The 26,629-nt window shown below is 42.8% G+C and overlaps 1 protein-coding gene across 1 annotated transcript; it reads left to right on the top strand.

Moving 5' to 3' along the window:
• Nucleotides 1-3,673: 3,673 nt before the first annotated feature.
• On the top strand, nt 3,674-20,251 carry KIAA1024L (KIAA1024 like). The gene is made up of 3 exons (XM_019555426.1): nt 3,674-3,987; nt 18,688-18,933; nt 20,016-20,251. Exons 1-3 carry the CDS (start codon nt 3,823-3,825, stop codon nt 20,193-20,195), a joined length of 591 nt encoding a protein of 196 aa, XP_019410971.1. The 5' UTR covers nt 3,674-3,822; the 3' UTR covers nt 20,196-20,251.
• Nucleotides 20,252-26,629: the final 6,378 nt, after the last annotated feature.

Genomic DNA, 26,629 nt, shown 5'->3' with positions numbered 1-26,629 from the left:
CAGGTTCTGGTTTTAGGCAGTGCATGCTGCTGCCATGTGCACCACTTGGCTTTTTTTTGGCATGTTTTTTTTTTTTGACCCCAAGATCTGCAAGGGTCAAAAAGAAACCTGGGCTGCAGGGCGGGGAACACCTGAATGTGTGGTGTGGTAGTACAGATGGGTCTGCGATGCCACATCCCGCACATCCGTCCTCACCTGGACGTGGCCTTAGAGTCGCAGCACAAAGTGCTTAATATGGTCTTTAATTGCACTTTCTAATTGACCAACAGTTAAGTATGAAGTTTAGTGTGTAATTTAAATTAAGATAAGTGTCTTATGTGTAGGTTTAAATTAAGATAAGATACTATTTATTGTATCATTCTTTCATTTTACTTGTGTATGAAAAGAAGAAATTTGGGCCCACATTCAAGTAATGTAAACAATTTTATACTGCACAGATGTTATCTTTTCAAACTTAATTTATTAAGCAAGCAATTATTCTTTTAAAAAATGAGACTCAAATTCTGATTTCTTTACCCTAAAGGAAGGGTGAGAGAATCGCACCTATTACCTGGAGCTAATGTGTTCTTTAATTTTCTCTGAAGATGTTAAATGAATATATTAAATACAATATAATAACTGAGGTTCTGGCCAGAAAGCCTCCCTGCCTAGGAAGAGCGCTCAAGTCCCTCATTAATTCCCACTGATGTTGGTATAGGTATTTTAGCATACTTGATCTTGAAATGCCAGATTTTAACTTTAGCATTTCTGGGTTCAGAAATACAACTTGAATGCACTAATGTATGATGATTAATTTTAAAAACTGAGGAAGAAAAGATAAAAAAAAATTGTGACATTAAGAACGTTATTTTTGCATAACGGCTAACGACACAAATAAATTGTGTGTTATTTACGGCTAAAGACTTGGCTGCTATAGTACACTGCTCTACAATGTCACAGACAGTTATGTAATATACAATCTGGTTCTATAATTTTGCTGTCTTAAGGGGTTTTTTCGGTCAGATTTACCGAGAATTTTTACAAATGCTTCTGCACTTGCTTAGCTTCACTCTGATGCCTGAAGTCTAGCACATAGAAATAGGCTGCAAGGAACAGGGCCCAAGAGGCTTATTTTCAACAAGGACTGTTATCTATATTCTTTTAAGATTAAAAGTCCTGCAAGTTTTCACTTTTCCATGAAGAAAATTGCTTTCTAAATAGACAAACACAAACAAAGTTATATACTAAGTTGATTTACAGCCTTAACTGTAAACTGGCTTTCATTCCTTTAGTAGTTATGTTATAGGACTGACTATTCATGAGATGTGTGTGAAGTTTGTGTGACTTGAAGTCATTATGTATAGGCATAGTCATAGAATCGTAGTGAAGTAGGGCTGGAAGGGACCTTGAGAGCTCATCTAGCCCAAACCACTGCCTGAGGCAGGATCATGCCTATCCAAACCATCCTATACAAATTCATTGTCTCGCCTCTTAGCAAAACTAAATAATCAGCCCTGACAACACAATACGTATCGCCCTAATCTGCCACAGGTAAAGCAGGGGACCATGGTAACCAATGTCCTGCTGCAACCAAAGTTAAAAATACACTCAAGAAATCCAGTCTAAGTCCTTCCTTTTAGTAAATCTTTGATCGCTCTGAAATCAACTATATTGTACTTCTTTTTTAAGCAATCACCATAATTCAAAGAAACAACACAGATCAATATGCTGTGTTGTTACAAACTAGGACATAAGTTTTGAAAATGTGTTTGGTTGGTGGGCTGTAGGTATGATGGTCTCAAAATGTATTACTACTTTGCACAGCAATGTCACTCCAGAGACTATACAGGTTGGACTGACAGCTCAGTGCACTTTCCAGATGTGTTCAGTGAAGCAGTTGCAGTCTTCAGCTGCTAAGCAATCGCATCAGAATTTACTCAGTTCTCCTAACAATCCCTCTCTATTAATAGGTTTTCCTTCCAGGCTGATGAATATATAACACTTCAACCAATGTCAAAGCAGTCAAATTCAGTTGGAAAATAAAGATGAAATTCACTCTGGCTCACAGGGGCCAGCCTGGGTGCTTATTAAATCCCACTTACACTCTGTTTTGATGGATGAAGTGGGATTTTAGCAGTGCAGAGAGCTTGTTCTAGTTGTACACTGTGGGGATATGTGAAGCACAACTCTGACCAAAAGTTCCCCCCAGTTATCACTCACTCTACCTTCCTGGCTAGTAATTCTTCTGGCATCATTTCAACTGGAAGAGCGTTTTATTTTATTTCAGTTTTTTATGTCAAGTTTTTCTTGATGAATACCACAAATACCTTGTCCTTTGGCCATTTATATGTAAAAATATTCACTTAAAAAAAAAAAGTGAGTGGTCAGATCTGATGAAGAATGTATTGCATTTGAAAGCTTGTCTAACCCTATACTGACTATGGTTGATCCAATAAAAAAATATCACTCTAAGAAATCTTTGCCTCTCAGATCTAACTAGGACATTAGTGTTAAAAGTAAAAACCTATGACAGATAGAGATGCTTCAGAGGATGTATCTGGTCTCTTTAAGTATGTCACAACACTAATTGCTACATTCTGAATTCTGGTAAAGCACTATCAAAGCAAATTAATAACTTCATGAATGTTACAGACACCATAAACTAGCAATATATTCTAGTGGTGCCTCAGGGCTTCACCATAAAGCTCTTCAATTAAACGAAGTCCGTTGAGGAAAAAACCAAAACTCTCATTGTGGTAGCAGGGACAGACAGGAGTATGCTCATCCAGTCAGACATAAACTTTTAGCTAGGGACCTGCGGCCAGCTGCAACTAAGTAACATACTTTCCGAGAGATTTCCAATTGGTGAGCTATATATTAACAAAGTTCATAAAATATTTTGTTGAATAGTAACAAATATACATATTCTAGGGATATCTATGAACAGAAAAAGATACAAAAATATTACTGCAATAAGTTGACTCAAATTGTGGAGTTGTTATTATTAGGACCCTGCATTGTTACCGGAGTGGAAATTGGTTTTATATTCCTTTCATTTTGCCCATCTTAGCTAGTGAAAACTGTCAGTATCATTTGTGTAGAATCATTCACTATAACAGATTAAAAGAAAATACAGTACAAGTATTAAAAATATAATAAGGCTTAAGCTTCATCTTATAGTGTTCAAAGTCGATGACAGTTTTACTATTGACTTGAAGGGGAGCAGGATCAATCCTCTAAGAATTTCCTGTATCAATAGCTGAAATAAATTAATACTCTTCAACTCAGTGAAGAATTGTTTGTCAACATCTTTTTACTCTGAGAACATGAATATCAAAGTAGCAATGGCAAGCCACTTGCTAAACACTGTGGCAAGATCAAGTAAGTTAGTATCCCTATAAAAAATTTCTGGAAGATTTGTCCCATTTCCTTCTACTATAGGCTGCTTCTAATTTTCAGAAAAAAGAACCTCCTTTGAAGTACTCTAAGCCTGAAATCTTTGGCAGGTCACTTTAGGAAGTGTGGGTATGCATTTAAGTGTGTCATGCATCTGGTCACTGATACTCTTACCTTTAATGAGCACATATACATCTATCAAAATGGACCTTGAACTTGAAAACTTAAGTTAGGCAGTTATAGAAATAAGTCTCACCTGCTCTGCTGCTTCTAAATGATCTGTTATCATTTGTAAACAATATAAGTGAGCCTGACACCAAGCCGGGGTCAGGTACAGTTTCAGGCAACTGTCGGATCCTTCTTCACTTCATTAATAATTGACTGTGTGTGCGCAGCCAGGAAGCAGAAGCCTGGGCTGTTTTTATTATTACTCAACAGGAGGGAAACATGGATTTCTCTGCTTTGCCAAACAACAACCACCCTGATAAATTCCTTCAACTGGAAGTAAAATCTTTGGTGAAAAACTCTGCCTTTCTACAAGCCAGCCTGGCACACCTCCCAGAAGCAGTTTTTCCAGAAGCTCAGCAATGGCACAACAGGGTCTATTTACAGGTAAGGGCTACTGGAAAGACCTGAACAGTGGGTTTCTTTCCTTAGTAGTCTATAGCATTTTGGTGAAATTTGGGGTTGAGCCTTTTGCTGCAGCTCCATCATCCCCTATCTTGCACAACTGAAGTCAGTAAGAGTCTTGCCATTGATTTCAAAAGGATCAGGATAAGGCCCTATGAGAACAATCTTTTTGGTACTGTAAGCTTAAAGCCACCCCTGTCAGATCGTTTTGCCCTCAGTCTTACAGTGCTTCAGGTCATGTGATTGCTTGTGATTTACTAACAGAATTTCCTGATTCCTAAATGAATGGCAAGTTCTACTGTTAAGTGCATTTACTGTTACCTGGAGTCAGATGGAAATCTTCCTACATAATACACTAGGAAGCAGAGGAGAGAGAAATTCCCAAAGAACTCTATGGCAACCTGAATACATTCTTAATTATAGGAAGTTTTTACTATTTATGATTATATACTATAGTATTAATTTGATTAATGTTGGTTATATAAGTGGACACCAAAGTGTTATGTTAGGGTAATAGAGAGAAGAAAGAAGAGAAGAGTCAAGCATGGGGAGGGGAAAAATAGGAAAACATTTAAATGAAGGCGGAAGTTATCCAGATTGCACAATTTGGTCCTCACTCTGTGGAACCAGCATGAGATCTCCAGAAAATCCTTAGAACTCAAAGGATTGGCTGACAGAGAGAACCACACTGTGAATTAACTGCTTCACTCTCTGGCTCCCTAGCAAATTGCCTCTAACTGGGTGTGTCTACAGGTGCAATTAAGTTGAAGCAATAAACTCTGGTGCTTATTGTGCTGAAGTTTATTGTATCCTGGGCACTGCATTTGCATGTTAACAGGCAGCCCCCACACTAAAGCATCCTTGTGCTCCAGCCAGCCATGTCAGCGTCTACATATGCACTGCTGCAGATTAAAATATTCTGCCGCAGGATAGTACAGTAAAAGTTGTTATTGGGCATCCCCCAGGAATGGGGGATGATAGTTAATCAAATATTCTGGTTAATCAAATGTGCACCATCTGGTGCACTCCCCAGCATCAATGTGCCAGGGGACAGAGAGGGGGTCCCCATGCAGGCTGCTGTGCTGTGGAATGAAAAAGTGGCAAAGACGAACTCAGCTCACGGCAGCAAAATGGGAAGTCCCCTGGAAGTGATACTTCCAGTTTTGCTTTTGCCACATCCCTTAGATGCCAGTTAATAGAGTTTTCTGGCAAATAAAGTACCGGTTAACACAGCTTTTACTGTATTTGTAAATATTAGGATAGTACTTGTAAATATTAAGCAGGAGTTAATTAGTTCACTCCTGCCTAATAGCACTGCATGTGTAGACACGAGATGTTTACTGCGGAGCTAGTTAGTCAACCGTGGAGTACGCATCTTGTATAGACATGCCCACAGATTCCTAAGATAACCACAACTGCAACTTCTTCAACCTTCCTTAAAAGGGAGGCATGGGATGAGTATCTCTACAAGATGAGCCTTGGCATAATATATTATGATGCTTCCCTCATAGGAGTTGGGATAGGGTGGAATGAAATACGTGCACAGAGCTCTAACCAAGGGAGAGATGCCCACATGATTCAAGAGAAAGGGAGATGGTATAGTACTGGCAACTTATTCCTTACCACACCTAGCCCAGCACTGGGTGCAGAAATGAAGCAATGCATACAAAGAGACTCCTCATCAGCAGGGAATATTCTAGTTCACTGTTAGTAAATAAGGCTAACTGCCCCAGAGCCATTACTGAAAAATTCCAGCAGGATTAAATCTGTGAGGCGTATTCCCCATCAGATGACTAGTATCACATTCCTAAAACTTACTCTGCCCCAGGACAGCCATCTCAACAGAAAGCTACTGGATTTCCAGTTCCTCATAGATTCAGAGATGTTAGGGTCGGAAGGGACCTCAATAGATCATTGAGTCTGACTCCCTGCATAGGCAGGAAAGAGTGCTGGGTTCAGATGACTCCAGCCAGATGCCTATCTAACCTCCTCTTGAAGACCCCCAGGGTAGGGAAGAGCACCATGTCCCTTGGGAGCCCATTCCAGATTTTGGCCACTCTAACTGTGAAGAAGTTCTTCCTAATGTCCAGTCTAAATCTGCTCTCTGCTAGCTTATGGCCATTATTTCTTGTGACCCCCAGGGGCGCCTGGGTGAGCAGAGCCTCACAAATTCCCTTCTGTGCCCCCATGATGAATTTATAGGCAGCCACAGAGTCGCCTCTCAACCTTCTCTTGTGGAGGCTGAAGAGGTCCAGGTGCCCTAGTCTCTCCTCATAGGGCTTGACCTGAAAGCCCTTAATCATACGAGTGGCCCTTCTCTGGACCCTCTCTAGGTTATCCACATCCCTCTTGAAGTGTGGCGCCCAAAACTGGACGTAGTATTCTAACTGCAGTCTGACCAGTGCCCGATAGAGGGGAAGTATCACCTCCTTGGTTCTGTTTGTCACACATCTGCTGATGTACGATAAAGTGCAGTTAGCTTTGCTGATGACTTCACACTGACGACTCATGTTCATCTTGAAGTCCACTAGGACTCCGAGATCCCTTTCCACTTCTGTGCTGCTGAGCAGGTCATTTCCTAGGCAGTAGGTGTGCTGGACATTTTTCCTCCCTAAGTGCAGCACTTTGCATTTCTTCTCGTTAAATTGCATTCTATTGTTTTCTGCCCTTTTGTCCAACCTGTCCAGGTCTGCCTGTAGTTGTTCCCACCCCTGGTGTGTCCACTTCTCCCTACAGTTTTGTATCATCCGCAAACTTGGACAAAGTACGCTTCACTCCCTCATTCAGGTCACTAATGAAGACATAGAAGAGTATCGGTCCAAGGACCAAGCCCTGCAGGACCCCACTGCCTATGTCCTTCCAGGTCAATACCAACCCATCCACTACCACTCTCTGAGTATGGCCCTCTAGCCAATTTGCCACCCACCGGACTGTGTAATCATTCAAGTCACAGCCTCTTAATTTGTTCACCAGTATGGGGTGAGATACTGTATCGAAGGCCTTCCTGAAGTCTAAGTAAACAATATTTACCCCTACTCCTGCATCCAGGTGTTTTGTAACCTGGTCATAAAAAGAAACTAGATTAGTCAGGCATGATCTACCTGCTACAAACCCGTGCTGGTTTCCTCTCAGTATAATTTTTCCTGCTGGGCTCTCACATATATGAGCCTTAATAATCTTTTCAAAGACTTTGCCTGGATCCTCCTTCCTCCCCTTCTTGAAAATCAGGATCACGCTGGCCCTTTTCCAGTCCTCCGGGACCTGGCCTGTGCGCCATGAGTTCTCAAATATTCTTGCCAGTGGCTGTGTAATGACATCAGCCAGTGCTTTCAGTACCCTCGAATAGAGCTCATCTGGGCCTGCTGACTTAAACACATACAACCCTTCCAAGTAACTCTGCACCATCTCAGGGTCAACACTTGGTAGTCTGGCGCCCTGCTGTTGTCTCTCTACAGTCTCATTGTGAGACTTGTCTTGCCCCTCATTTAGGAAGACTGAGGCAAAGAACTCGTTAAGGAGTTCAGTCTAGTCCCCCTTGTCTGTCACTAATTGCTTTTGCCCATTCAATAGTGGTCCTATACCGCCCTGGGCCTTCCTTTTACTCCTTATATATCAGAAAAACAATTTTTTGTTATCTTAACTTGGGATGCCATCCACAGCTCCATGGTAGCTTTGGCCTTTCTAACTGCCTCCCTACAACTTCGAGCTGAGGAGGTATACTCCTCTTTAGTAATTGCTCCCTGTTTCCACTGCCCACCCTTTTTGCCCTTAGGTTGCTCTGGATTTCTCTGGTCAGCCAAGGAAGCCTCTTGGCCCCTTTCTCCCTTTTTCTCAAGAAAGATCTTTGGAGTATGTTTCTAAAAATGTTAACTCTAAAGTACAAACTTTGTCCTTGTTATGCATTTGTGGATGCATGTTGTGCAGATAAAGCACTGTGGCTTGAAGTACATTTTATTTCTCTCTCTTTTTTTGCTGACGAGCAAATAAGGAGAAGCTAAGGCACTGATGAGTTCCAGACGTTAAAATCAACATGATGGCACAGTTCAGAGCTAATGGTGTAGGAATAACATGTTTTATTTTAAGATGGGAGGGCTAATGGGGTTAAGGGTTAGTTAATTCAGGAACAGGAGGGGGGTGTTTCATTTCAGAACAGATGTGAGTGACCTACAGACTCCTGAAGTCATTAAACCTTGTGAATAGCCTAATTCCCTGTCCATGAATTCATTTTCTTTTAAGAAACAGTTCCTCCTCAGGATTCCCTGTGTAAAGTGACTGCTCAGTGGTGCATTTGTGGGCTCTCTGGGACCTTTATCATGAGATCATTCAATTTCAAGTGCACTTAAGTGCTTATGTAAGTGTTTCCTCCACCTATAAGTGTTTTAATTTATTTCCATTATAAAAGGCAGCTTGACATAACAAATAACTTGCATTTCAGACAAAAATGGTTATCTTTTTGGTGTTAGACAGACTGAAGTTTTCCCACCTTGCTGTGTATTTGAGTTGTATATTTTAAATAAAACAATGCACAGAATCTTGGCCCTTGCTTGTAACACTGCTGTTTGAAAACCAAAGACAGTGTTTTTTCACTAAAGGTCATTTACTGCATGCAGCCTGTCCTTCAGGATTGTCTAGTCCTGCTGGTGTACAGAGCTACTCTGTGCCCTCACCTCATGCATTAATTTTCTGGTTCTCAAGTACAGCCTATTAACTAGTTGTCCCTTTGCAGAGTTTATCTGCCTCTCCACATACTTCTATTTGGTGACTTTCATTGAATTGCTCCTAACTCACCTTTCCTGATGATCTTTTCCTGTTCTTCCTAGAAAAAAATACCAGGCCATTTCTCATTTTGTCTTTAATCTACTTATGGGAAATTCAACACTCATCCTGCAAATGCTGCCACTATACGTATCACAGTTATCAGGCTAACTGAATTTCTGACCTCTTGGGCTGTCCAAAAAGTCCCCTCTAGGCCTCGGGATAGAATCATGCAATTCTTTCACTCTTAGCCCAAACCCCGGGTCATAGTCCCTTTTATATCAACTATGATTGCTTCCATCGGTCTGACTTTGGCTCAGACCCTGCATTTCTCCAGGAGCAATGATGTTGGTAACCAGATATCAAGCTTTGCTTTCTTTAAGTGAAGCATTATTTATTAGAACAAAGACCTTTCAGAGAAAACATAAAATTAAAACCAGTTGATATACATGCTTACTTTTCCCTAGGGCTTTCCATTCCCTGGATCTGGTAAGAGTTAATTCTTTTGAAACTTTTACAAATCATCTTTGAATCAGCCCCTCTCCCTGGTCACCTCCTGGCATGTGACATCCCCTTCTGCTCACAAGAAGCATTTTTTAACTCATTATTGGATCTCCAGGCTTTCAAAATACTAACAAAAGAATACTTGTTGGAACAGAATGCTTAAGAGAAATGCTGGCCCCACTGTCTTCCAGGTGTGTGCTATAAGTTTATCAGGGGTGAACACCAGGATCTGGGGGAACGTTTGTTCACCAGAGCGCCCCAAGGGATGACGAGGTGGAACGGTCACAAACTCCTGCAAGACCGTTTCAGGCTGGACATAAGGAAGAATTTCTTTACTGTCCGAGCCCCCAAGGTCTGGAACAGTCTGCCACCGGAGGTGGTTCAAGCACCTACAATGAACACCTTCAAGAGTAAATTGGATGCTTATCTTGCTGGGATCCTATGAACCCAGCTGACTTCCTGCCCTTTGGGCGGGGGGCTGGACTCGATGATCTCCCGAGGTCCCTTCCAGCCCTAATGTCTATGAAATCTATGAAATTAAGGCTACCTACCTAATTAAAATATTAGATTGTCTTCCCGTTTGCTGCCTTCATAGATCCCTATTAAGTTAGATCAATATAATCCTACTAATACAGTCCTAATAATCCACCAGACCGCTCCAGAAATTCTAACTTACTGACCCAAGTGACTTACCACATTCGTACCCTTATTACATATCAGGATTCTTAAATAAATTCATATCAGCTTCTTATCTTACGTAGCTGGTCTCCTAGAAGCTTGTCTTTAAAGTAAGAAAAGTGCCCTTTCTAATGTTTGCAGTGTTCTTCAGAAGCATGACATACAGCTATGTACAACTGAGGTTAGAGTTATAACACTGAAAAGAATTTATTCATGCTAATTAATGACTAATATAATCATTGCCCTGCTACCCACTTTCATTACTGAGAAGGTCATGACAAAGCAATTCCTGCCAACATCTGGAGTGCTTTAATTCTTTGTGGGTGTGTCTACACAAGACTTTTACTGAAGAGCTGCTTAATGAACCATGCAGTAAAGTCTCAGTATCTAGACGTGCAGCCCTATTCGGCCATAGTAAACTAACTAACTCTGCTGTAGATTAGTACTTGTAAATACAAATACTATACTATGGCAGAGTTTTTTACTGTGCAGCACCACACACGTGGACACTAATGGGGCTGGCTGGGGCATGAGAGTGCTTCAGTGTGGTGGCTGTCTGCTGGCTAGCCCCACACTAGAGCAAACTTGTGCCTCAGCCAGTCCCTCCACAGCACACTGAGCTGGTTTGGAGCAGCCCTGGGCTGGCATTCTGACTCCCGGAGCCCCCTGCCAGCCAGAGGTGTTCTGTCCCAGGCGCATGTGTAAACACAGAGCTAGGGAGCAATAAACTCCAGCACAATATGCACTGGAGTTTATTGCTTCGCATTAATAGCACATGTAGATGTGCCCTCTGCTAATGTAAGTCTGATTTTAGACCTAGCTACATACAGATATCCCTTGCCTCCTTCATTATCTCCACATCCCACAACCAAGTACACATATTGATAATTTCTGATTCGCCACCTGCTTTTGTATCCAGTAATCATGCGGTTTTGCTGGCACAGTTGTGGGTACTAGCAAAGGTAGATGAAGTTGTGCTTAAATTGCTCCATTCTTCCTTCCAGGTGGTATAGTAGTTGGTGATTCTTTTGTGTCCCAATAGTTCTCTCATTTGAGAAGCTGCCACCAGTCTATGTGCTTTTTTAATATGTATGTCAAGTCACTAGAAGAGATAGTGATATGGTTATTCAGATGTTGATAAAATTCATCTCTGCATCAGTTTTTCATTGGACTCAGGGCTCTCTCAGGTACCAAAAACTGGGACCTAAATCACTACTGGCTGACTGAAGTTCACTGAAACTAATGAAGGTGATGGTAGTAAACTGTAAGTAACAGCCAGCAGAAATGATGGAATTGGTAGTTCTTCCTTTCCTAGGTATAGTTTATTCTTATGTTTTTAATAAAATGTGCAGTCTATGATCGTGTTGAATATCCAGCTACTTTCCAATTGTTAATCTACAGCTGTAGCTGTGTTTGTACCATCAATGCTTGGCGCAAAGGTTTCAAAGTTCCCTTTGTATTGCAGGCTTTGTCACAATTATCCATGTCCAGGTTACCTTTGGGCTGCCTCTCTGCAGTGCTGTTTGTGTGGAGCTATACCAGTTCTCCAACAGAAAATCTCATTAAAGGTACTGGAGACGGAGTCCATTCCCCTGCATCTTCTATGACTCAGAGTTCAATTGTGGACATGCTGAGGATGTCATGGTGAGGGTCAGCAATGCAATAGGAACCATGCTGTCCAGAAACAACAAGCCTGGAAGGTCTGGGGAAGAAAGTAATGTGGAAGAAAAGCATTGCTAGCCAAATATTATTCTAGTTTAGTCAAATGACTCGGTGAATTGACAAACTCTTATGGGGAGGAGTTATTTTGTGTCAGAACATCTGTTACTAGGTGCTATGTTACATACATAGAGAAACTGTATGCAGAATTTGACCTCCAATATGTAAAATCACTTATTGTTTAGAGATCCCTTTGATCCCTACTTGTAGTAAGATGGGCTTGAAAGGACTCAGCCTTAGCTTGTGATTTCCTGATTTTCACAGTTCACATTCTTAATATTAGTTTAATTCTTGATTTTCACTTTAGGAACAGATAAAAATGTGCATAAGTTTTCTCAGAAAGATCTACTTTTCAAAAATTTTACTTGGTCTAAGATAAAGTCAATGTGATAGAAACATTCCCTAAATAAACAGGTGCTTTTATAGTTTTGTTTCATGGAATAATAAAATAACATACTGTAATAAAATATTGAGCTAGAAAACTTAAAGAGGAACCAGATCTCCCAGAGATGGAGCCTCTATTAATTCTCAATAAATCTCTCTGCAAGGTCATCCTTCTCTATGCCAGATTTCTGTCCTGCTTAGAACAGGGCAATATGTTCACTGTGAAAAATAAGTCAAATGGTTTCTTTCTGGCAAATTACCTGTTTTGTAAACAGCATTACAGATTTGTAAATTATTGAAAGTGCTCATTGGATATTTTATTAATACATTTCAGATTATAGCTTTTTCATGAATTCTCCAGCACAAATATTGGTTGGAGCATTTAACATTTCTAATTCACAATTCATATTGCATGAACAGTCACCTAAGTCAAATATTAGCTTGTATGTTTTAGATGAGTTCCAAGCCCACAAAGAGTTGTCCATTTGACTTCTCCAAAAAATAGCAATAATCGTCTGAATGAATATTTATATCAGGATTCACACCACTTTCCTTTTTTTGAACGTTCCTGAATAAAACCTTGTTTGCACAGAAGCCTGTGCGAAGTACTTAGAATAGGTTGCAAGTGAATGGTAAGAGCAAGTGCATGGTTTCTAACTGAATGACTATTTGCAAATATAGTAAAACCTTAACATAACAAGCCCTCTTTAAAACACCCTCCCCCCTGGCTTTTAACAATTCCAACATCAGGAACTCATTTTTTCGTTATTATGATGCAGCAAACTGACTAATGCGGTTATAGCAAACACCCTCTTTTAATGAACTTTTCACCCAGTGTCAAGGCGATTGATTATAATGAAGTTGTACTGCATATTTTCCAGCTCCAATCATCCCCTGTTTTTCTGTCTTGTGTGTATACATCTAATTGCTGCAGATTACCTATAGTCTGCTTCATTTTTTAGATCTAAACTTTTTCTCTGGACTTCTGGGATCTTGCATCATTCCTTCTTCTTTCTTACTCTATTTTTAGGGCCATTTTAGCTTTTACTGTAAAAGCTCCGAGACAAAGTGTTTTTCTCTTTTCTTCACTTCCATCTCTGTGGGTACATGTATGCTAATACTTAAGGTTGACTTAGTGGTTGTATCTATCAGCCCAAGCCTCATGAACTGTCCTTTCCCATCTACAACTTACCTAGAAGTCTGTATAAAAGACATCCAAAATGGCTGTCCTGTTCCTTGAACAAAGGCTCTTAAGGAATCAGATTATGAACTATTTCTAACTTTTCCATAAATATACTTGGTTCCAGTTACAGAAAATAGGGACAGAAAGTGGAATGTAAAAGGTTGGAAGCTGGGAGCAGCAAGTTGTGGGACTGCTGTTGATTTCTTGTACTTGTGGTCTCTGGTCTCCAGTTTGAGACATGTACTGCACAGTTGACTAATGAACTGTGCAGTGAAGATCCTAGGAGCTACACGTGCACTCCTATTAGGGTGCACAAACCTAATAAACTCCATAGTAGCGTAGGACTTGTAAATACAAGTCCTATCCTGCTGTGAAATTTTTTTGCATGCAGCAGCACACATGTAGACACAGAACTGGCTGGCTAGGGCATGAGGGTGCTGCCTGCTGGCTAGCCCCACACAGAATCACTCTTGTGCCTCAACCAGCCCCTACACAGCACATTGAGCCCAGTTGCAACAGCCCCAGGCTCGCAGGCTGAACCCCAGGGCGCCCTGCCAGCCAGGGCTGCTCCAACTTGGCTCAATGTGCTGTGGTCCAGGCACATGTGTAAACCCTGCACTCAAGAGCTTCCCATGAGCAATAAACTGTGGAGCAATAAGCTTTGCAGTTTATTGCTGCACACAAATGGCACATGTAGATGCACCTAGTCTGAAGTTCAGTAAAGCTCTCAGAGTCGGGCTGGATTACTACCTAGAGATTTATTGATTTGAGGGCAACATTAAGGTTGTCCCTACCTAACAGTGGATATATTTGTCTCTTTTATGAATTGTTTGCATGTATCAATCTATGAATTCGGTTTGCATTCCCTCACTTCAATAACCGTTTCTGCTCTCAGAGGGTCTCACTCCACATTATCTCTTCTCTATTGTCATGCTCATATGCATGGCTACCCACATTTCCAAGTCAATATTCTCCAAGAAAAAGAAGTTACAGTCAGTTTCGGTATCAATGGGCCTTTCTAGGTGCTACAAAATTGGCTTCTAAAGCAGCTTAAATGCTCTTTTGCACCACTTTAATTTTATAGTTTCATAGTAGTTTGGGGTCAGAAGTAACCTGAACAGATCATCTAGTCTGACCCTCCGCCACTGGTAGGAGTACATGCTGGGATCACATGATCCCAGACAGGTGTTCGTGATCACACAACCCCAGGAAGGTGTTCATCCAACCCAAGGTAGGAGCGAGGACCACTTCCCTAGGAAGTTGGTTCCAGATCCTAACCACCCTAAAAGTGCAATAGTGTCTCCTAATCTCTAATCTGAACCTATTCTCCAGCAGCTTCTGGCCATGGTTCCTCGTTACCTCAGGTGCTGCTGGGGGGAATAGGGCCCTTCCTATTTGCTGCTGATCTCCCCTAATGAGTTTGTAGGCAGCTGCTAAATCCCTCCTCAGCCTCCGCTTGCTGAGGCTGAACAGGTTCAGGTCCCTCAGCCTCTCCTCACAGGGCCTGCCCTGTTGCCCTCCAACCAAGCGGGTGGCCCTCCTCAAAAACCTCTCAAGGCAGGCCACATCCTTCTTAAAGTGCGATACCCAGAACTGGACTCAGTACTCCAATTGTGGCCTGACCAATGTCACGTAGAGGGGGAGTATCACCTCTCTGGACTGGCTTGAGATGCATCTTTTGATGCACGACAAGGTGCGGTTAGCTTTGCTGGCTGAGGTCTCACATTGGTGACTCATGTTCATCTTGGAATCAATAATGACTCCAAGATCCCTTTTTGCCTCTGTGATTACAAGGGGGGAGCTCCCCAGTTTGTATGTATGCTGTGGATTCCTTCTCCTCAGGTGCAGCACCCTGCATTTGTCTACATTGAACCCCATCCTGTTACCATCCACTCACTTCTGTAGTCTGTCTAAATCTAATTGCAGTCTCTCTCTCCCTTCGAGCGTGCCTACCTCTCCCCACATCTTGGTGTCATTGGCAAACTTGGACAGCGTGTTTTCTGGACTCTTAAAGTCCAGAAAGACTACGCCCATGGCGACACCATCATCCAGGGATTTAGTTATCTGGTCATAAAAGGCCATCAGGTTGGTCTGGCAGGACCTGCCTTTGATGAACCCATGTTGATTTCCCTTGGGCATGATCTCCACTGCTGGCCCCTCACAGATGTGATCCCTGATAATTTTTTCAAGGATTTTCCCCAAGACCGACGTGAGGCTTATGGGCCTATAGTTTCCTGGGTCCTCCTTTCTCCCTTTCTTATAAATGGGGACCACATTAGCTAGTTTCCAATCTCCGGGCACCTGGCCTGTGAACCATGATCACTTGTACAGCCGGGCCAAAGGCACAGAATGACCCCCGCCAGCTCTCTCAACACCCGTGGGTGGAGGGCATCAGGGCCCACAGATTTGAAAACATCCAGCCCTTCCAGAAGATCCCTAACTACATCTGCACAGACCCAAGGCCTGGCAGTGCTATCCCCAAGATTGCCCCTACCTGTGGTGGGAGAGTTGTCCTGGTCCCTGTCCAAGAAAACAGAGGCAAAGAACTTGTTAAAAATTTTGGCTTTCTTGCCTGGCGTAGCCACAAGATCACCTTTTGAGTCTAGCAGGGGCTTTACGTTACCCGGTGTCCTCTTCTTACTCCCAATGTATTTGAAGAAGGACTTTTTGTTGTCCTTGATTCTGGTCACTAGCCTGAGCTCCATCCCCACCTTGGCCTTCCTAATAGCCCTCCTACACTCACAGGCCAAGGAGGAATGTTTGTCCTTGGTCATAGCTCCTCCCTTTCACTCGGTGTATGCCTCCCTTTTGGCCCTCAGGCATTCTTGAATGTCTTTGCTGAGCCATGGGGGTTTCAGAGCACTCTTACTCCACTTCTTTCTCTCTTAATGGCATTGCTGTTTCCACGCTTTGCAGCGCATTCCATTTGAAAATGACTTTGTAACATAGAAAGATAAAAAACCTCTGAGGTGTTTTAGTTTGCTACCTAACAAAGTGCAAGAGTGCATGGGGTCCTGGAAGTGCACAGGGTGGCACTCACCCACTGGCACCTGGCCTGGGTGGTCATGGGGGCACTGCAGCCACAGAGAGAAGCACCAGACCCCATGCAGCTTAGGGGCTGTGTGACCTGGTGGCAGCCCATGCAGGCAGGCAGGCTTGACTGAAGAAAAAAAAAAAAGTAGCAAAGAGCCTGATCTTTTTTTTTTCTCCGAAGCCTTCCTGCTTGAGTTGTGCAGGGGCCCAGTGTGGTTATGGGGGGGCAGTGCTTCCTTCCATGGCTGTGGTGCCCCCCAGGACTGCCCGACCTGGGTGCCAGCAGGAGGGTGCCACCTGGGGTGCGCTGCCACTGCTGTGGAGTGAAGCACCAGGCCCCCATGCAGCTCAGGGACTGCTTAGCCTGTTGGCAGCTCACCCTCACCCCTGCCACCAGAGACTCAGGTAAGGATCAGGCTCCCACTCTTGTGTACACACCACAGGAGTTTCAATCAGCTTAATTCTCTCTAAAGTGAAACAGTGGAAACTGTGGGTTTTTAAAAACACACCATTTCAATTTAGGGATAACTAAACCAAATTCATAGATTCATACATGCTAGGGTCAGAAGGGACCTCAACAGATCATCAAACCCAATCCCCCGCCTAGGCAGGAATAAAGTGCTGGGGTCTGATGATCCCAGTCAGATGTCTATCCAGCCTTCTCTTAAAGACCCCCAAGGTAGGGGAGAGCACCCTTGGAAGCCCATTCCAAATTTTGGCCACCCTTACTGTGAAGAAGTTTTTCCTGATATCTAGCCTAAATCTGCTCTCTGTCAGTTTGACCGTTGTTCCTTGTAACCCCAAGAGGTGCCCTGGTGAACAGAGCAGAATTAAACCCCCGTCGTCTGTACAAGTGCCCACCAGGGGACTAGATTATTTGGGACATTTGGGACAAGTATCGCCTTCATGAGCAAATTTTGAACTAGTTCTGTTCCAATTTAAAAGCATTTTTATTTAAAACAGATTTAAAAATTACTGTCAAGTCACATACTTTTCACAGTATTTTAGCTTGGTGAGAACATGCATCCCCTGGTGAGACAGTTCACTTTCTTCAACAAAATGTTCCCTATATTCAACCAACTAGCAAGCCTCAGGGATGCATCATTAAAGCTGCTGAAGATTTTTAAATACGAAATAAACAAAATAAGATGCAAGCAGCAAGAAATGACAGATTAAAACATCAGCTCAACTGAAATCAGGCCAGCAAAAGCCAGAGGGTTATAATGCCAACTATAATTGCAATGTGAGGAAAAATATCAACAGGGGATATGTCAAGGCTAAAGGATGACATATGGAAACTGTGAGCTAACAGAGAGACTCATGGGTGCTGGGGATCCACCCACCCACTAATACCAGATTGTGATAATTATTGATGTGCAACATGCTTAGTCACTTGTGTGTGATCAAGTGATAAGATTGTCAATGATGCTCCCTCAAAGGGGCATTTTTAGAGAATTCTGTTTACATGGGAAACCTTTCGAGGGGAAGCTCTTCTGCTTCCCATTGTTTGCCTCAACTGCTTTACACCTTTACGGAGGATGGGGAAAGTATTCAGTGTATGGCTGTTTTTCTGTGCTTCTTAAATATAGAGGAGTTTGGGGTGTCTGATTCTATCTGCTTTCCAGTGCTCATTACAATGCAGGCATAAGTCACCATCAGACTTCAGCTATCTCAGATCAAAGTTCCCAGTGGCAAACACTTTAAAGACTTAAGGGGTAATGCTAGGAGAATTCCTTTTGTACATTATGCATACTGTAAGAGGAAATTCTGACACTGCTATAGGACATTCTGGAACGAAGGGGTGCAATGACTGTATTGTACATGGATTTCTGGGCCTGCTAGGATATCACTAGAACTAAATTGAAAATAGCAGAAAAAAGTTGAAACTGTATGGTGAACTGGAATTGTACTTCTTAGCACACTGAAAGGGTCTTAGTGCTTAGTAATTATAGCTTTTGCTGATGATTATAACTACAGTTTTGTCAGCTCTTTGGACAGCTACTCTTCATTTAGTGGTAAAACAGCTGCTTTTGACTTCTCCAAGATTTTTTGGTCCAGATCCCGGTAGTGGTGGTTTTTTCACCCACTGAAAAAAATGTGATTAAATTATTATTGCTACTGAGGGATTTCTAAGATGTTGTCAAGGTTTGTGCTTCCATAATGGCTGTAGCAAAGGAAGCTTTCCCATAGGCAGATATAGAATTTTTAGAGCTTGTTACATTGGTTTTACTGCATTTACCTGAAACTGAGGGTGCAGAACAGGGACTGTGTTAGCTATCACCAGGTTCAACAGCAGTGAAGTCAACAAAGCTATATCGTCTTGCTCAAGGACAAAACGCTACTACTCCTATACAACAGGTGGTGAATATGGAGGGGCATCTGCATCACAAAGATGATGGATAATTTCTGTCCTAACTGTCTTACAGAGTGAAAAGAGAAATGTCACTGAGCAGCCTGACTTAGAATTCAGTGCAGTCAACCCGGAAACGATTGACAAAGTTCTTGGTAAACACATTACAGCTGTCACCTTGAAATCCACCATCAAGCGCAATCCTTTGTACAGTGGCATTCGAACTGACGATGCCTGGGAGGAGAAGAAAAAATGCCCTTCCTGGACTGTTCAAGATTATAACAGACAATCATTGCATTCTAATCTGGCTATTTGCATAAAGGTATTGTAGTGCAGAATCGTGTTGGGATGTTGTGCTATGTATTTGGTCCTGAAATATGGCATACAACATGGGTGACTCGTGCCTCCTGAATCAGGGCGGCATCAGATCACCAACTGGTGGGGTAGGGCCCCCAGTGGATGATCGCTGAGCCCGAAATCACCAGTGGTGAAACCAGAAGTACACTTCCAGTGACACTTCTGGTTTTGCAGCTGGCATTTCCACGAGGTGCACGGCCAATCTCAGGAGGTGCACGTGCACCTGCATGCACCCCCTATGTGTCGCCAATGGAGTACAATGTTTTACTCATCTGGGGGTGATTCCAGGTCCAGAAGTAAATGTGAATGTGTTCTTGTACAGACAGCACATCTGGATGGGTACAACCATGAGAGGATGGATAGTCTTGGGGTAAAGGTTCTAAATATCTCAGTGAGGTTCTTACTTTTCCAAAGTTTACTTCTCTGAAGCTCTGTGCCTCAGTTTCCCCATCTTTAAATGGGGTTAATATTATATTTTCCTACCTCACAGGTATCAAATACAGGGAACATTCATAAAGGTTTATGAGAGACTAAGATATTACGTTGATGGGAGCTACGTAACTGCCTAAATAGATTAATTATGCTTCAATTTAATTTTTAAATATGTGCCTTCCTATAGCCAGACCTGCAACATTCACTCCTTCCTGGTTTTGGGGTAGCACAAATCATGTGCGCGTTTGTTTTTTCTAGTGTTCCCACTGCTGAAAAAATAACTCAGATCCGCATTTGTAAATTAGCACCTCTGAATTAGCATGAGAACATCAGGAGAGTTGTTCTGGGTTTCTTTACCACATTTCAACGGCTGGTGTCCTACATTTGGTTCCTGGCTGAAAGCTGTGAGTTTAATGTTCCTCTCTGGGACAATATTCGCAGCATTTGGCAGCTAGTGCGACCAATGGCTCAAGTATAAGCCCTTCTGATTTGTGCTGTGATGCCTTAAATCTATTAATCACTAACTGATGATAGTCAAAATACTCCTGACTATGTTCTAAGAAACTTTTTGCATCAGACAGAGGAACTGAGTTCATTTTCTGATCTTTCTTTTAGGAAAATCCTAACGATCTACAGTTTTGGATGGGGGATATTTATACTCCTGGGTATGATACCTTGTTGAAAAAGAAAGAGAGAGAAAAGAAACTTTCCAAATACTGCCGAATTATCCTGCTTACGGTATTGGCTGTTTGTATCTTGATTGCCATAGTCACTGTTAGCATTTTATTTACTTGATTCAGCCAAGTCCTGTCAAGGAGAAATTTTCCAATAAATTTTTTTTATGAAAATACTCCCCTTTGTTTTGTTTGAATTCCAAAACTGTTGTCACAATTTGTTTGACATCAACATTTTAGAAAGTTCCTATGCAACATAAGGAACTGATCCTCGAAATAAATATGCTTGAGCACTACAGTGTCTCTCTGCATAGTTCATAAGTAAGTTGGCCATTTTAGTGCCTTGCTCTTTTGATCACTGATCTGGGCTAGATCCTAATCTGAGCTGCAAAGTGCACGTTGCCAGTACCTTGAAAGGTTTGTTATTTCATTCAGTCCACATACTATGCAAAATACCACATCACATATTTATGATTTAACCCAATTACTTTGATACCACAACAGTGTGCTAGCATAGCTTTCAAGACATCTCAGAGTATTTTACACGTAAAACAGTGGGCACTCTAGAAAATTATGCATTTAAAACTTCTCATAAAGCTTCGTGCTTGGGTGGTTGCTGTTTTTTCCTTGAAGGAAAAAAAAATACCGTGGGCCTTGTACTTTGATCCTACGAATTACAAAAGATTGTCAAATTTTGCTTCAGAGTTGCCTCAAAACCTCTTACTGTCCTCCAACAAAGCACATGGAACATGTGTACCACCTACTAAAGAAATGACCTGTCTTTCATTAAATGCCATATCATAGAAGGCAGAACAGGAGTTCTGGAGTTGAAGACAGAAAATGGAATACAGGATCTGCATTGAATTGATAAAGAATGAATTCAGTGCATGTGACAGGATGTAGGTCATTTGAAAATATTTAACTTCTGAAAGTATAAAGCTACCATAGGCAGAAAAGGAGTGCGTGTCTCAGAATCATTGAGGCTAATACAAATACATGAGAAATGGGCAAATATGTTGTGGACAAAAACTCTGTGGCCATGTCCAGATGAGTGCAGACATGTGGTATTGCACACCTGTCTGCAGCACGACACACTGCACATGCAGACATTCCCTGCACTGCTACCTTGAAGCAAGGGGTGGAGAGTTGATCCTGGGATCTCCCAGGGTCAAAAAAGCCTGATGAAAAAAATACAGAGCAGTGCACGTTGTGGTAGCCACCCAAAACTAGAGCCTGGTTAGCCAGAGCCATGTTCTGGTGGCCGACCAGGCTCCCAGCTGCAGGAGCACTATGGCTGCAGCGTCCCAAGGCACCCAGGTAAAGCTGCTGTGGCCAGGACAGTTGCTGGCCTCAGGCTCCTCTACCCCACCCAGGGTAACCTGACGTGCAGCAGAGTGCGCATGGCATGGGTGTTCCCTGAGGACAAGTAGCAGTGGCACACCTTGTCCCCTGGGAAACAAACATCTGTGCTTGTATGGATGCAGCCTACGTGCACAAGTTACACTTTTTCACTTCATCTGTACTAATCAGTCAAATTCTTGGTATAAGACAAGCCCCTTTACGTGGCTCAAGTCTCACAAAAAGGGAAGTAAAGCCACCCTGACTGGGCAACTGGGGATTCCCTTGACCTGAAAGAATCTTACAGTATCATGAAACCTGAGTAGCTGACTTTGTGCCAGATGTTCTCCACTCCATACAGGCAATGTGTTAGGGCAGCTTACAAACAGGTCAGGGTAAGGCTGTAAGGCACTAGATGCTCACATTCATGGACCAATGGAAAGCTTACTGGGTGTGTCTACACATGCAATTAGTGCAACTGAATGAAGTCCAGTGCAATTTGAACTGAAGTAAACTAATCCAGATAACACCGTCTACACGTGCATTTGGGTAGACAGTGTCAGATAGTGCTTGTGATAGCACTGTGTCACAACACAGTAAATTAGTCTACACCAGCCTAATTGCCACACATGTGTAGAAAGTGACACTTTACTGCCCAGCAAATTAGTCTACTGCTCAGTAAAGCATTCATGTAAATGCGCTGTTTGAAGAGAATATTTCAGCTGGTGTAAATTAGAATAGTTGCCTTCCTTACTGTTAGGCTGCACTCATCCTCAAGACAAGGTTACATTTTTTTCCCTTTTGCTCTAGCTGAACCAGGTTTCAAATTTGACTACATCCAACATCACTTTTATGATCTGGTTAAAACAGGACTTTCATCTATCCTAATCACCACGTTGTTCTGTAATGTTATGTAAATGGGATCTTAACCATGTCCTTAGAAAAACTGCATACCCTTGATAGGTTTATGCTTCAGGGATGAACTTAGTATCTATGCAATGTAACTGAATTGTATTTTAAGTACAGCACGAAACAATCATTTACTAACCAAGACTCCTGACATGCTGAAGCTTTAAAGTAGGCAGGCTCTTATTCTGAAAGATCAGATGCATTCAGTTTATAAAACAAGTGTTTAGAAGTGTTTTAGGAGATTAATGCCTGACAGTATGAAGTATTTATTCACATTAAAGCAACAATGCTTTATCTGTTTTTTTCTAGTCACATTTGCTTAAATTGCATCACATACGATGTAGAAATGTATTTTTGTAAATTATTGAGGCTGGTGGGCAGGAAGCCTAAAAGCAGAAAGTACTGTAATTTCCAGGAAAACAGCCAATAATGAGAGTTTCTTAACTGTTCTGCTCTCTGTGGGTTTAACAGGAGGGATAAAATTGTTTTCTCCATGAGTCCATTACTGGCTGTTTCAATCTGTTCTTGCTGCTGTCATCTAGTGGAGATTAGGAAAAGGAGGGGGAAAAAAAATTCTTCACTGTTTTCCATTTGCATTTATTTCCATCTAGATTATGCTACTGCCATCTAGAGGAAGTACTAAGGATACACACAAGGTGTTCTGTGATTTTGTTTACTAGAAGATGAAATTTAAATAGTTCATTGCTTAATTTCTCCTTTCCTTATCTAGACCTATGTAGCTTCCCATAGGTTCATTTTGCAAGGATTACAGGATTTTTTCCTCTACCCTGCTGCCACCCCTTTCCTATTACATGACTTAGTGAAAAAAAAACTTGTTCTTAAGTGGAATCATCAGTTCCTAAATGGAATCACTAGTCCTTGGTTACATGCCCCCCTTTGACTCTGCCTTTCCCCCACTGGTCCAGGGTAGCCTGCCTCTGCTTCTTGGGGATGGGAGCTTTGGAGCGAGAGGAGGACTTCTTTTGGGGCACGCTCCCACTGGTGCCAGGCTGAGGAGGAACTAAGGCAAGGGGTTGCTCCCTCCTGAGATGCAGCAGCATCGTTGTGGTGGTGAAATGTTTCTTGTCCTTGCCTTGACTGATCTGCTTTTGGCCGTGCTGGCAGGTAGCATACCTGGGATCATCTGCCACCTCAAAATGATCCCACACTACACTACCCACCCACTTCTGGGTTGTGGATGGGGATCCTACCTTATCCCCCATCCTTACCGAGCAGGGGCACAACAGGAGAAGGAGCTGAGCCACCTGCCCCCACAACCTCCTCCAAAGTGCTCTCCAGAAGAGACCTGCCTCTAGGGGAACTCTGAGGGGTGCAGAGCACAAACTCAGATTCCTCCTCCTTCCCCAGAATTTCCTTTGCTATAGCATTCGGCTCCACTGCTTCCAGATCCACCTCTTATTGTGGCACTGGAAGGTTCATGCTGGGAACTGAAATTGGGGTGGAGACGGTCATGCTGGGGCTGGTGGTTATTGCTGGTGTTAGTGAAGGTGGTGCAGGTGCAGATGCTGCTCCCACTTCCTTGGTGCCACTAGCAGCAGAAGACTCATTGCTGCTAGGAAAGAAGGTGCATCTATATGTTGTTGTTTGGGGAGGGGTTTGAGGGGGGAGGGACTTGCAGCATTCCCTCTGCCTCCTCTCCCTCCCCTGCCAGAAGATCTGGGACTTGCCTTTCCAGAACACTCCATAATGTTTGGTGTGCTGCAAAATGCGTATGTGTCTGTAATATATGTTGTGTTTCCCTGCAGTGCACAGTGATGACACCCTGTGAGGGAAAACACAGAAGAAGAGAAAGACTAGCTACCAAGAGACTAGACAGTAAGCCAGAGCCTTTCAAATGCTGCTGGTCCAAAAGATACAGCTCAGAAAAGGCAAGGATCACTTCAAACACAGCCTTATATGTTGTTTCTACATCCCTCCCCCAGAGCACTGTGATTCAATGGCAGCTCAGGGAAAGATCACAGTCACTGGCCAGCTACAGATGTCAATACCAGAACAGTCTCCCCTCCCCCCACCCCATGTAACAGGGAACCCTAGCCTGTTACCAGAAGGCAGGCTACCAGCCCCTTTAAGACCAGAACTTTCTGGGCACAGCCTGCTGGCAGGGTAGGGGTTAAAAGCTGAGCCCTGACAACTAGTCAGGTGACCAGAAGGGGGGAGGACAGAACTATAAAAACCCTGGGCTGAGCTGGCTAAAGGGGCTTGACTGCAGAGATGGTGGACTCCTGATGACTTCCAGAGAAGCTGCTGCAGTCCCACAAAAAGGAGAAGGGGGGCAGAAGCATAGAGCCATGGAAAACATCAGCTGGCAGACTTCCTTCCTTACCTTTTATTTTGGTTATAGCCCAGGAGCTTACTGTTTGTGTTTGATGGATATGCCAGTGGTTTTTAATTGAGGCTGCAAGGAGGAGGAGACCTCATTAGTGCTATGAGGTGCCGTCATAAAAGGACAAAGGGCCCAGTGCACTAGTGGGTGCAGCTGTACAGGGCCAGGGGCCCAGAGCTGGGAAAATAGGACTTTGAAGCTGGGTCCTAGTGGGTGGATCTAGGCTAATAGCCTGAATTTTAAGAAAGGGGCCAAGCCTGAGGAGGCAGAAGACCCAACAACTTGGCACTCAGGGGCACAGTGTGAAAGGGGGCCAAAAGGCCTGGTGCCATAGAGAGCACAAAAGGAGGGCCACAGGTCCAGAGAGTATTCAGGAGCTAGATCCTCAGAGTCAAACCCTACCTGGGGGGTTTAGGCTGCTAGGCCTAGCTAAAGATAGGGGTGAAAAGCTTGTGGCAGCTGAGAACCTCAACATAGAAATACAAACAACATCTGCAAGGCATGTGGCATGTATAGGGCAGGTTGGAGCATGCAAGGACAGCCCTAGTTATCAGGGCATACAATAGGCAATCTCCTGCTTGTAAGAACAACTAAACAATATTTACATCAATGTGGCAGGCAAGCAAAGATGGGCTACAGGACAAAAACAGGAGTGAAGTATTAAAGCACTTCAAGGGTGCCCCTCACAGGCTGCTAGAATGCTGCTGGGGAGGGTAACCTGCTACACCCCCGCTCCTCCTTCTGGCTTTTCTCAGTTTCTGTTTCCTGCATGTCTGCCTTCCGAATCTCTGAATCTTTCCAAATCTTTTCTGAATTGATTCAGAGGCTTCTGAATCTATTCGGCCCTTTTAATAGGTCTTCCAATTTAATTTGGATTTGGCGATTTGGGCACTGAATCAGGCTAAATTTCCTCCAAATCAAATCAGCTGCTGAAGCTTCACACAGCCCTATTTGAAACCTCATGTCAACAACAGGGGATGGAAAAGTTGGAGTGGCAAAAAGTGTGTTGCAGACCAAGTTAAAAATCCAGTGCCAGATACCCCGCATAGAAACACATGTCTGAGCTGCAGTAGGGTTTGTTGATCTTGAATAGGCCTCATTACAGATAAAATAATCATCCATGACTGAGGAATTGCCAAAGAAGACTGAGAAGTTTTTCCTGATATCTAACTTAAACATCCCTGGCTGCAACTTGAGAACATTTCTCCTTGTTCTGTCATTTGCCACCAGAGAACATCCCCCTTTTGGGGAGTTGAAGGCTTCTATTAACTTCCCCCCACCGACCCCATCTTCTCTTTTCCACACTAAATAAGCCCAGTTTTCTCAGCCTTTCCTCAGCTCCCTAACTATTTTCATTGCCCTCCCCTGGACTCTTAGTTTTTACTTTTGTTTTAATGAGTCGTGGACTTGCTAGTTCTTTATTACTAATTCACTTTTTTATTTATGAATGCCAGATTAAAAAAATCATCATCTATTATTTGTGAATCTTTAGGTTAAAGTCATCCCCAGTATTTGAAAAAAAAATCTCAGTTTTTCAAGCTATGTTTTTAAAGCTAACTTACTAAAAGCAACTCTGCCAGGCATTGACTTTTAAACTGTACTGACAGCATACCATATTTCTTATGCTAAGAATATAGAGGTGATGATAGATAGGACTCAGGTGCACCTAAGAGAGCACAAAAAATGGCCATACTAACTAACCTGTGAGGCCTCTGTTCATAACTTTTTCCCTCTTTAGCAGAATGCCTCATTTGATTTTAATAGTACTTAAGAAGGCCCTTAAGTATATTGTGAAAGACAAATAAATATAGACCAGGGGTAGGCAACGTTTTTTGGCTGGAGTGCCGAAAAAACCACAATGTCTACCTTGAAAGGTGCCGAAGTGCCAGCATATCAGAAAAACAAAATGAGGGCAGAGGAGTACATAGCAGGACACGCTGCATATTAATGTTATAAGGTCTTTC

This window comes from Crocodylus porosus, unplaced genomic scaffold, assembly GCF_001723895.1.
Source record: "Crocodylus porosus isolate Cpor-Errol unplaced genomic scaffold, CroPor_comp1, whole genome shotgun sequence".
Classification (NCBI taxonomy): Eukaryota; Metazoa; Chordata; order Crocodylia; family Crocodylidae; genus Crocodylus; species Crocodylus porosus.
This window is presented reverse-complemented; position numbering and strand designations above follow the sequence as displayed.